The following is a 12512-nucleotide window of genomic DNA, read 5'->3' as shown; positions in this document are numbered from 1 at the left end:
TTGCTTGCAGGTCTGCAGCCATTATTGCTGGATTATGAGTAGCACCAACTTTAGACACGGTAACATTATCAAGCTAAGCTAACTGACCTAGCTCGTCTTCCCGCATTGACATTTGATAACGTTAGTAATAGTCAGCTAACGCTAGTCCGTAGCTACTTAACTTAAATACAATTCACCGTGGGTGCATTATTGTTGATAGACGGTCACGGACAGTGTTAGGTCCTGGAGAAAGGACAGGCGATCATCTGATTTGATGTAACGTTAAAGCGGATGTTGTTCCAACTAGCTATCTTTCCAGCTAATGCTATCAAAACACCAGCCAAACACATCCCGATTCCCGTCCGAGCTCCCCGTCACACCGCACTGTCGGGGACAATGGAATTTAAGAAAGTGTATCTGCTGTTAAAATGACACAGCATCACACTTTAAAACATGTTCATTTTATAATCCTCACTCTCCGCAGGACTCGGCAGGAGATAAATTACATCATGGGATCGGAGGCTAGAATTTACGTGTACTCGCCGATACCGATACCAGCATTTTAGGCAGTATCGGCGGCATTTCCGATACTGGTATCGGTATCGGAACAACTCTACTTACTAGTGACTTACTGACTAGTGAGGGGATCTCTGCAAGCTGTGAACACACATAACCAACTCACACAACCAGTGTCTGTATAAAGAGGTCTATACTGTATATATATATACACACACAGTATGTTTGTTTTTAACTTGTCTGTGTTTTAAAAGCAATATTTCCATTAAATACTGTATTTTTACATTTAGTGACTGATCACATTATACATGCTTAGATCTTTGTTATGTGTATTACATGGTAACTGTAATAAAGCTTGATGTAATGGTAATCTCTTATTCTATTGTATTCTATTCTTAATTATACTCCCATAACTAGTTTATCAACTTTTCACCTCTATCTTTCATAACAACCAGATATTATCAACATTTGCATGAAATGTCTGACACAGACACTTACACATGCAAACACACACAATATTTGCAAACACAATGCAATTATACCATACACCACACACATCACACACGCACACAAACAAACACAACCATACTTCTGTAAGGCATAGTCAAAGGCACTTACAACACAGACACAGTTCATCTAAATAAAAATCATTTATTTTTCATTAATATTATTATCATCGTCATTCTATCTAGAGAGAGTCCACCATGCCGCTTTCAGAACTGGAGTAGTGTTAAAATGTCTGTCTGTCTGTTTAGGGGGGGGGGGCTGCACACAGGACACAGACTGACGGCCAGATGGAAGAAGGGAGGGAGGGGGGGTGCTGCACACAGGACACAGACTGACGGCCAGATTGATGAAGGGAGGGAGGGGGGGTGCTGCACACAGGACACAGACTGACGGCCAGATTGATGAAGGGAGGGAGGGGGGGGTGGGGGGCAGGCTCACTCCTGTTCATTCTCCATGCTGATTCAAACAAGGAGCGCTAGAGAGGAGGAATGGATGGAGGGGAATTGTCTTTAGAAGTAGGTTTTTTGTTAACCTTAACGAGACCGAGTTGGGGTGGGGTGGGGGGGCAGAGAGGGACAGCTTCAAGCTCATTGGTCAGGCTGCTCGACAGGGAACCAGGACAAGCCAATTGTCACAGAGAAGGAGGGTGTATCGCTGTGTTTGTTGCGAGTCATTGTTTGTGTGTATAGATGGTGTATGCGTGTTTGTGTCCGTTAGCACATGTCTGCGAGGGTGGAACTGGTCAGCATTACTTTGATCCATTGTCACTGTACACTTGTCAAAGTTACTGTCACAACCGGGTACAAAGTTGAGGTAACAAACATCTTTCTTCCTCCCCTTCTGGAAGAAAAAATAAAAGGAAGGAAGGGAAAAACAAAGAAGACGATTAGATCAATGGCATGTAACTATCTCTGCCCAGGTGCTCTTGTGCAAGGCACTGAACCCCAAAACAACTCCAAGCCAGGAGCACAGGAGCTCTGACCTCCCTGAAGACAGTATGGGGGATTGTACTGTAAAGTATATGTAACGAGGACGGACAAATCTAACTTGCCTTGTGTGAAAAGCGTCCAGCATCGCTGTTAGAAACAATAAACAAAGTTTCATTCAGCTCAAATTTGGAAAAACGGACGAGACTGATATTTGTATCTATATAATTTTTTTTTTAATACCTTCCTGCAGGTTATGCATCAATAGTGAGAAGGAGGTGTCATAATGAATTATGACAATAAAAATAGGAAGCAGCTCACAGCAGCTATTGACAATATTCACATGGCGGCCATTTTGCTTCTATGTCATGTTCAGGTTGAGTTCCTTAACGGAACGTAGGCCAAGTGCGTCCACATTTTTATAGGATTCTATCACATTTTCATAACAATAGCACCCTGCGCCGTTTTCATTGAGGTTTCTTACAAATTAACGATGCTTTATCTTGTCCTTTATATGCCGATTATCATTAGAATCTTAAATTGTACCATATGTCCCCCTTTAGACAACATATGTAATGCTACCAGCGCACTTTTGTTAAGATAATTAGTTGGCCATTCGCGGTCGCTATACCGAGGTTGCAGTAATAGTTTAACGCTGTTCAGATCACGTCGGAGAATATAGACCCATCCCAGTGACCTGCGACCTGTGCTAACGCTCTTGGGAAATGCAGTGTTGTAGTTCTCAACATTTTCAGCCTTTAATTTTAAACCAATGCTGCCATCTACTGACAACAAAAAAGTGTTGTCTAATCGTCACCTTGAGAGCTACTTCCGTATACAGCGCCGCCCCAAACCCATTCTAGAGATTCCCACTTTTTGCTGGGAGTGGGGCGTGGCCGTATTTGGTCCCAGACAATAAGAGTGGCTGCAATTGGTCACCGTGACGTTACTTCCTTTCCACCCTGTTCCTACCTATGGTCAATGGAGCATGGGTGATCTTTATAGCATGAAGACAACACAACACTGACATCTTTTTATACAGGAAGTGAACTAAATTGAATATCGGCCCCACCTGGTGATCAGGGGCGGTCCCAAGACTTGCATGATACATTTTATACATGATTAAGTAACAATTTCTTTTCATTTGACATTTTTTAGAAGACTACCAATGTAATCTATATGCTTAAGTGCCCATGTGGTAAGGCATATGTCGGTAAGACAACACATGCTTTAAAAACACGTATTGCTGAACACAGGAGTACGATACGGAATGGGGATGAAAAAAGCCCAGTAGCTTTTGGATACCTTGGAATAGAGAGAGTGCATCTTCCAAGACGAGGGGGAGATATAGATAATCTCCTACTGAGGAGAGAAGTATGGTGGATCCATTATCTTAAAACAATGGCACCAACAGGACTCAATGAGGACTTTGACATTAGACCTTATTTGTAAATTTAACTTATAGAGGGAGACAGTCAATGGACTTTGTTTTGTTTGTGTTTTTTTCATTTTTGTTTTCAGTGACTAGGACTTGTACCTTACACACTGCTGCCTATCTGTAAATTATGTCTTAATGTTGTTTAATATAGATATTTCTCAAATCTTCAAAAAAATGTCAAATAAAAAGAAATAGTTACTTAATCATGTATAAAATGTATCATGCAAGTCTTGGGACCGCCCCTGATCACCAGGTGGGGCTGATATTCAATTTAGTTCACTTCCTGTATAAAAAGATGTCAGTGTTGTGTCATCTTCATGCTTGAAGAAGACCGGAAGGGTCAAAACGTTGCATCTGCCTTTTTGTCAAATAAACACCTTGGAACTACAAATGAGTTGCGAGCCCCGCTTTGTCTTATGTATTACTGGTTCTACAGTTTGGCTCAGCACCAACAAACGGAGGATGTGCGTTATTTATTTTTTCTGATCTTTATAGCAACAGACACTGAGGCAGAAGTTTGCATGTGGAAGTTAACTGGATGTAGAATGGGTCAGCATTACATAATAACATGATATAATGGGAGATATACACTGTGCAAAACATTAGGAACATATTTCTAGTACCGTCTCAAGGCTCAGAAATCATGTTTAACTTGTCTCCTCGCTATCTACATCTCTTCACAACTGAAGTGGATTTAATAGATTAAATCAACAGGAGATCGTCAGAAACCTTTGCTTTTGCAGGTGTTGCTAATGTTTTCTACACTGGATGGTTAATTACGGAAGCCCTAAGAGGCCGTACAGTCATACATTTAATTTACTCCGTTTTCCCGTGATAACGAGTTAATTTAATTTGTTTTCTCGAGAAAACGAAACGATAGTCTAGTATATATTAGATCACTGCAGGAAACATCATTCAGTGTCGCAATGTCAGAGGAGCAGGTAGGCCCTTTCGTGAAAGGGGCTAAAGGAGCAGGAGGATATTGATCACCACGCCACATTATATCTCTTCAATCAAGGCCTGACACAGGCTGAAATAGCTTTATGCCTTGCTGTTACAGATAATATATATATACACATTAGTGTGCATCATCTAAGAAGACGGTTAGCAAAGGCTTCAGCTTTACCGGCGGCGCAATCAAAGTGAGCTCTCAAAGAGCACCTGGCTACGGGAGGCTGCAACTTGAAACTGGCCCCTGTATGTCGAAACCCCTCCCCCCCCTCCTAATGTACAGTTTCCTCCCCCTCGTATGTATATTTTCTGTTAGGATCTCTGTTTAACAGTACTGTATATTTGCATATCTTGAATGTCACAAATGTAACAGTACTGTGTATACCTGTATGTCATGTACCCCCCTGAAATAAATTACATCCGTTATCACGAGAAAACGGACTTCGTTTTCTCGTGATAACGAGAAAATGATCCCGTTATCACGAGAAAACTAATTAAATTAACTTGTTATCACGGGAAAACGGAGTAAATAAAATGTATGAATGTACGGCCTCTTAGGGCTTCTGTAGTTAATATTACCAAGAACACAGTAAAATATCATAGAACATTTTTGAGTTTCAACATGGTTTGCCATTGGCCTCTCCAACCAGCTTTCTGCCTTTCATATACAGTCACTGTCAGGCCCATAAATATTTGGACATCGACACAATTTTCCCAATTCTGTCTCTGTACACCACCACAATGTAATTGGAAAAAATAACAATCCATAAATAAAATGGCAGTTGATGACAGCCTGAAGTCTGGAACCAATAGAGATCACCAGACGTTGGGGTTTGGTCCCTGGTAATGCTCTGCCAGGCCTCTACTGCAACAGTCTTCAGTCCCTGCTTGTTCTTGGGGCATTTTCCCTTCAATTTTGTCTTCAGCAACTGAAATGCATGTTCAGCTGGATTCAGGTCAGGTGATTGACTTGACATTCCACTTCTAAAAGCTCTTTGGTTGCTATTGCAGTATGCTCGGGTCATTATCCATTCTAGTACACGTTGATTTTTGTCTCATCTGTCCAAGGATTTTGTTCCAGAAAAGTACAGGCTTTTCTGGAGTGTTCTCGATCTGGCTAACTGTTGTGATGGGGTTTTTCTTCACCGGGAAAAGAATTCTTCTGTCATCCACCACAGGTGTTTTCCGTGGTCTTCCGGTGTTGCTGAACTCACTAGTGCGTTCTTTCTTTTTAAGAATGTACCAAACAGTTGATTTGGCCACACCTAATGCTTTTGCCATCTCTCCGGTGGCTTTGTTTTGGTTTTTCAACCTAAGAATGATAGCTAGTTGGACCTCATATTGAGGGTTGACAGCAACAGATTCCAAATGCAAAAGCCGCACTTGGAATGAACACTAGACCTTTTTATCGGCTCGTTGTAAATTAGATAATGCGGGAATAACACACACAGGGCCATGGAACAGCTGAGCAGCCAATTGTCCAATTACTTTTGGTCCATTAAAAAGGAGGCACATATAGAAATGGTTGTATTTCCTAAATCGCTCACATGATTTGGATGTAAATACCCTCAAATTAAAGCACATCTTGATTGTTTCAAATCCATTGTGGTGGTGTACAGAGCCTAAATGATGAAGATTGTGTTGATTATTATTATCCAAATATTTATGGACCCGACTGTATGTCCACATCCAGGTTTGTCAAGTGATGTGAAAAATGGTCTATTCTTAGAGATGATCCTACACATGTTACCTAACACCAAGTATGTATGTACCGGTATGCATGTAGTAAAATAAATATCACACATATATATATATATATCATACGGGGCGACAGGGAGGTATAGAGCAGTCGTCTGGTAATCCGGAGGTTCCCAGTTCGATACCCGCTCCTCCCGGCCAGTGTGTGGAAGTGTCCTTGAGCAAGACACTTAACCCCTAATTGCTCCCGATGAGCAGGTTGGCACCTTGCATGGTTGAAATTGTAAAGCGCTATATAAATGCAGTCATTTACCATTTATATATAAAAAAGAAAAATTGTTACCCCGTGTTTCATCGAGCTGTAGTGTTGCTACTGGACACCATGTTGTTATCAGAGTTAGACAGAGACTGTTCCTTTACTACTGGGTCTGCAGGAGAAGGAAGAGAAGAGGGGGGAGGAGAAAAGAGAGGGGGAGGAGAGAGCAGGGGGGAGATAAAAGAGGAGGAAGAGGGGATGGATTAAATAGTCCCAAAAGAGGTGTGTGTGTATATTATTCATACTTAAGTACAGATGTTCCATGGCCTCAGACAATTGGCCTCTTATGATGATGATGATGGTTGTGTGTGTGTGTGTGTGTGTGTGTGTGTGTGTGTGTGTGTGTGTGTGTGTGTGTGTGTGTGTGTGTGTGTGTTCTTACAGAAGTAGGGGTGCTCCATGGCCTCGGTGGCGGTCAGCCTCTGTTGGTGGTCGTAACGCAGCAGCTTGTCCAGCAGGTCGAGGGCTTCAGGAGTGACCAGGTGCTGGTTCTCTGTCTGGACAAACTGCTCCCAGCGCTTCCTGCTCTGTCTGAAGGGACACACACACAGGAAGTAAATAAGGAAGCAAGCCTTTCATTTATTCATAACATTCTCAGGACGTGTCTTGCCAACCAATATGGCGCAATTCCACAGCTCATTGGCCACGGTTGTCCTTTTAAAAAAGGTGCACTATGCAGTTTCAGAGGAGGGGGATTTGCTTGCAGAGCCTGCAAAATACTATTTGCTGTAATTCTTAAAATCATGCTATCTTACAGTAGGTTATCATAAATAAAAACTAAAAAAGATCTTTAGGCACTGTGAACCAAACGTAAGCCTAGAATATGTTTGTTAACTAAATTTGGGGGGGGGCAATGAAATAGTACGTTTTCAGGAGGTTTTCTAGCTGTGCTCCAGGGATCCAATTTTGCTCTGAGGGCAGTTTGTTTATTCACTTGTGAAAATATACCATAGAAATTTGAAAAGAAATGAAGGACACAAAAAAACTCAAGTCCTGCCTCCGCTGAGCAGGCGCCCAGACCTGTAGGCGTCGCTGTCCACAACGCCAGATTACCACCCACGACTTGCCCTCCCCCTAACTCAGCCAAACGAGTTAGTATGACGATCAGCCCAAGCCTCAAGCAATGCTGACTCCGGGAGTCGAGACCGCAGCCTCTTGCATTGGTGACGAGCGCAATCTCCACTACGCCACCTGACCGCCCCACACGTTCATTTAGTTTGACAGTTATTGAGAGTTAATGAGTTTGAATATGGCCACCAGTGACGTCATCGGGGACATTCAATCTTTGCGTTTATTTAATTACAGCTCAATGAAATGATAAGGTATCAGTCCCGACTCCCTACAAGACTGTAATTAAATAAAAACACAACATATGGATTCAATGTTCACAATGACATCTCTCTGGAAATAGGATTCCCTCTACTGTTTGGAAAATCATTTTCCAGCACTTCAATCAATCAAATTGTGACTGTGGATAAAGGAAGCATCCAATATAGTTATTCTGCCTACGATATTTAAACCCTCAATGTGAACCTACAGCTGCTCCACACTTTGGTGCCACTATGTAACCATGGTGTTTAGAGGCATGACAGAAGTCAACTTAAAGATCCCGTACAATAATGTTTTCATTAAGTCGTAAAAAGATTATTGTGGAATGTTAATGTCATAGGTATAATTTTTTCAGCTTCAGATGTATCATTGGATTTGTTCAAGTGTTTTAGTGCAGCCTCTCTGAGCACAGCCAACTCTCAGTAGGCTGAGGGGGCGTGGCCTTCTGTTCACTAGACACTATAGATGCTTATAGGACTAGGGCAGGCGGTGAGCACCACACAGCTAGATGTGACTGATGGCCAATCAGAGTAACCAGTGTATATTATGTAATATTTTAGAGGAGTGGAGTGTGTACTTACTGTCCTAGCAAGTCTTTGAAGCGCGGGTCCAGTTCAATGTGATATTTACGTAGGTAGCCAAACAGCTCATCTGTTCCCAGGACCTTTGCAATCCGCACCAGCTACAAAATACAACAGATTTGAGTTAGAACACTGTGTGTGTGTGTGTGTGTGTGTGTGTGTTGAGCCACCGATTTTAAAATGTTTTGCGGCAGCCATGTTAGCTCTGCAAACCTTGTCCGCGGCTGTTAGCTGACCTGTGCCATGTTATTAGGCGCTGATGTTATGGTGGCCGTCGGCCGATGTTACATAATGCAGATATTTGTACATCTGCACTTACTTCTGAAAAGGAACATGGCGCCCATTGTACAATGGCTCCTCACTCGTTGGCCAAGCCGCAAGGTAAAATAAAACATCAATATATCTTCAGATAGATCGCTATGTCTGGAGCAAGACACCTTACTAGAATTTAGAACCAAATGTCTTAACAGATGTGTGCAATCAGCTGATACGGATACACACACACACACAGACACACACACAGGATAATTGCAATGCAACATACATTCATACCAAATATTCGCCTGTTCTATTCTCCATCCATCCGTCATCCATTTGCAACACTATATTATCACTGACATCCAAGTTGGGGGATCCCCTTTGAACAGCCGATCTGAGGTTTCTCTCCTCCACACCTCTGTGGTGCTTTTTTCCCTATTGCTAGGTTATTAGTGAGTCGTTCCTTATAGGGGTGTAACGATTCGACCTCACAACAATTCGATTACGATTCTTCAGGCAACGATTCAATGCATCATGAAATCTCTTCATTTGACCACGATTCGATTACCGGTAGATACATTTTTAATCAGTTAATTCCCTAAATAATGTTGAATACACAAATGTGGCTGGGGGAACTGATTCACTCAGCATGAATGGACTATAGGTCAATAAAAACAATACACACAAAAAAACATAAAAAAATAATAATAATAATTTTTCCCCCCCGATTATAATCGATTCTAACATTCAAATCGATGCATCGAATCGAACACATTAGAATCGATGCATTTCGATTAATCGATGCATCGTTACACCCCTAGTTCCTTATCTTCATTGGGGAAAGTCTGGGAGTGTTGCATATTTGAATTTGATGGTGGTTTTTGTTGTTGATCTTTTGTGATGTTTCTTCTCGACTTGTACAAGAAGACTTGTACAGCCCATGGGGGCTATTCCATGTGATGTCGGGCTACAAATACAGTTGATTTGATTTGACCCCTCGATAGTGGGAGTAATACATTAATTAATTAAATACATTTAAAAAAATAATTATTGTTCATCTTCATTTTAGGATTAACCCATCTTTCGCCAATGACAGATTCAGACGTCATTCCTCGCCATGCTTAATCTGCCAATGACGGATTACGACGTCATCGAGATCAATATTTCAAAAATCTGTCATGGGATTCATATTTCACCGACGGATCATTGACGGGTGCTGGGGATCTCCACTCAACTCTCCAACGGTTCAATATCGCCACCTGGTGGCCGATCGCCAAACCGGAAGTGGGGAAGTGGGGTCGGCAGTGCTTGGTGTCACCCATATTCCGTCCACCACTCGCGATCGCTCGCGGGACTCCATCTTGACACACTGGATAATCGATCGGTTGCCATAACTCAATAAACAACGTTATTTGGACATATATATGCTGCATAGGCACGCAGGGGCATTTTCATAGGCACAGGGGGCAGCATAAACAAAACAAAAAAAACAAAGACTTTTTTTTTTTTGCTTTGAAATATTATAGTGAAATATTTTGCACTGTTATCGCATTCATCTTGTTGAAATCCTCCCACAGGTTCTTTTTACTACCACATATTTAATTGAGACCCTTTATTTGTTTATTATTTCAATTTAGCTGGAAATACATTGCTACATCATTCAGTAACATTTGCAGAGCCTTATAACAAAAACATTATTACGGTCACCATTGTGACCAGTGGGATTAATCAACACATTTTATTATTTATTTTTCTATTTCATTGAACATTGCACATGTTAAAAGCCATATTTTTTTCTCAAAATGTGAGTATTACCAATAAACATAGTTTTTTTTAGGTTGAAATAATGTGGTTGTGTACTTATTTTTCTGTTAACTTATTATGATTGAAAACTGAAAACCTTAATGCACAGTAACTGAACTCAATATTTTTAAGTTCTGGTAACTTATTATAATTTATTTTTTTACAGTGTAGTCTTGCGATCAATCAAAACTTATTTACACGATATACCTCACATTCACATGCTGGTGTTCTCCTGGTGTTCTCCATTAGGCCTGTAGGTGGAGCTATGACAGCACACGTACAGTACACACACCGATGGTGTGTGATGTATCCAAAAATGAATGGGCAAATGTGAGTGAAATGGTCGCACTGTATGCAGCTGTTTGTCTGCATTGCACCCCCCCCCCCCCCCCCAACTCAGATTTAGGGTTGATACAACCATCATAATAATATTGTTAATAATAACAATAACAATAATGATGTAATAATGTAAAAATTATCATTAACACTTTGATTGCCTAAGGCTAAATTCATGATATACCATAGGTTGTTTGTCTATGGAGAAGTTCCCCTTCTTTGCAGGGCTATAACTTTTTAAATTCTATTGCTAAATTGCCATTATTAGGGCCCATTCAATGTCCTATATGTATTGTTCAGGGTGTATGAACGTTAAACTTTTTCATTCACATATTCATACTAAAATATGAACTAAAGTATAAGTATGTTTTCATCTCTTTCTGCAGCTTTCTCCAGAACGTGATTTATAGCCCCAAATGCATTATATTGATGATCAAATACAGTTTGATAGCAATCGGCGCGATATAAAAAAATCCAACTGGACGGACTTCTGGAAGTTACTACACGTCATCTGATGTTGACCGGATGGGCGAGGGGGCGTTTATAATTCCGTGGGCAGCGTTATACCATTCATCTAATGTGGGTCAAATGTTCATCATAGCAGTTAGTGTCGAACACGGAAATATTACACGCTAAAACTCACCCCAGTCTCCGCGGGCCGTTGGGCGATCAGCGTGGGGTAGACAGTTTTCCATTATGGGATGTAAAAATATCCGGTCCATTTCCAGCTTGTATAATAGTATATACGTCCAAATCATGTTGTTTGTCGAGTTATTGGCAACGGATCGCTATGTATTGTGACGAGCTAGAATGCCGGAACCTATACCGAGTGCCCGGAAGTAATATGGGTGAACAGCACATCGTCCAAGTAACTTCCTGTTTGGCGATTGCGCCGATCGGCCACCAGATGGCGCTCTTGAACCGCTAGAGGGTTCAGTGGGGCTTTTTGGTGGGTCTCAGGCCAGCGGATGGGAAATATGAATCCGATCACAGATTTTTGAAATATTGATATCAAAGACGAGTTACGGCGTCTTCGGCAACTTGAGCATGGCGGGGAAGGACGCCTAAACTCGTCTTCTGGCAGTTAAAGTGTTAAAAAGACCTGATTATGAGAAGAAAAAAAATTACGATGCATGGAATATTGTTGAGGCACACTAGTTACAACTATATTTCAAACAGGCACTCCATGTCAAAAAGGTTGCTGACCCCTGATCTAGATCAACATCCCATAATAGCGAACTTTTTGCTCCAGTATCACCCCCCATCGCTACGAGGAAGCTGCGGTGAGTTTCAGCGTGTTTGATTATTATTATCCATACAAACTACTATGATCAATATATCACCCATTCTACATGATTCATTTAACGTCGGTCATTGCATTATAAACGACCCCCCCCCCCCGGTCACCAGCAGATGATGAGTCATGACGTTTAGGACCATGTACAATTGAATTTTTTAATCTGACGTCAATCGCTAGCAAACTGCATTTGATGATGTAATATATGCATAAATGGCTATATCTCACGTTCTAGGAATTACTGCAGAAAACGATAAAAACATATTTATACTCTAGACAGTATTTTTATATGAATGTGTGAATGAAAAAGTAAAACGTTCCTACACCCTGAACAATAGCTAATCGATGTTGAATGGGCCATAGTAATGTCAATTTAGCAATACAATTTAAAAAGTTATAGCCCTGCAAAGTAGGTGAACATCTCCATAGACAAATAGAGCTGGCAGGAAATGGATTAGGACGAATCAAAGTGGTGGCGGAGAATGGGTTAAGCATATGGTCTCCGGTAAGGTTATGGTAAGACTTAGGTTTCTGAACAGCATTAGAGATTCATATCATGACTTTGCAGCGTGGCCAA

At 41.3% G+C, this 12512-nt stretch overlaps 1 protein-coding gene across 4 annotated transcripts in view; it reads right to left on the bottom strand.

Moving 5' to 3' along the window:
• Positions 1–1175: 1175 nt before the first annotated feature.
• The window catches only part of csnk2a2b (casein kinase 2, alpha prime polypeptide b), a 48529-nt gene continuing 37192 nt past the window's right edge, over positions 1176–12512 (bottom strand). For 3 of the 4 annotated variants that reach the window (XM_084317560.1, XM_084317563.1, XM_084317561.1), the window contains 4 exons: positions 8242–8342; positions 6714–6862; positions 6359–6443; positions 1176–1842 (listed from right to left, as the gene is read on the bottom strand). In XM_084317560.1, coding sequence (XP_084173686.1) covers positions 6367–6443; positions 6714–6862; positions 8242–8342 — 327 coding nt within the window. In that variant the 3' untranslated portion in view covers positions 1176–1842; positions 6359–6366. The remainder of the gene's footprint in view (positions 1843–6358; positions 6444–6713; positions 6863–8241; positions 8343–12512) is intronic. The other variant, XM_084317562.1, reaches the window with a different exon arrangement.

Source organism: Notolepis coatsorum, assembly GCF_963971535.1.
Source record: "Notolepis coatsorum genome assembly, chromosome: 6".
Classification (NCBI taxonomy): Eukaryota; Metazoa; Chordata; class Actinopteri; order Aulopiformes; family Paralepididae; genus Notolepis; species Notolepis coatsorum.
The sequence above is the reverse complement of the archived record's forward strand: the minus strand, read 5'-3'. Positions and strand labels throughout refer to the sequence as shown.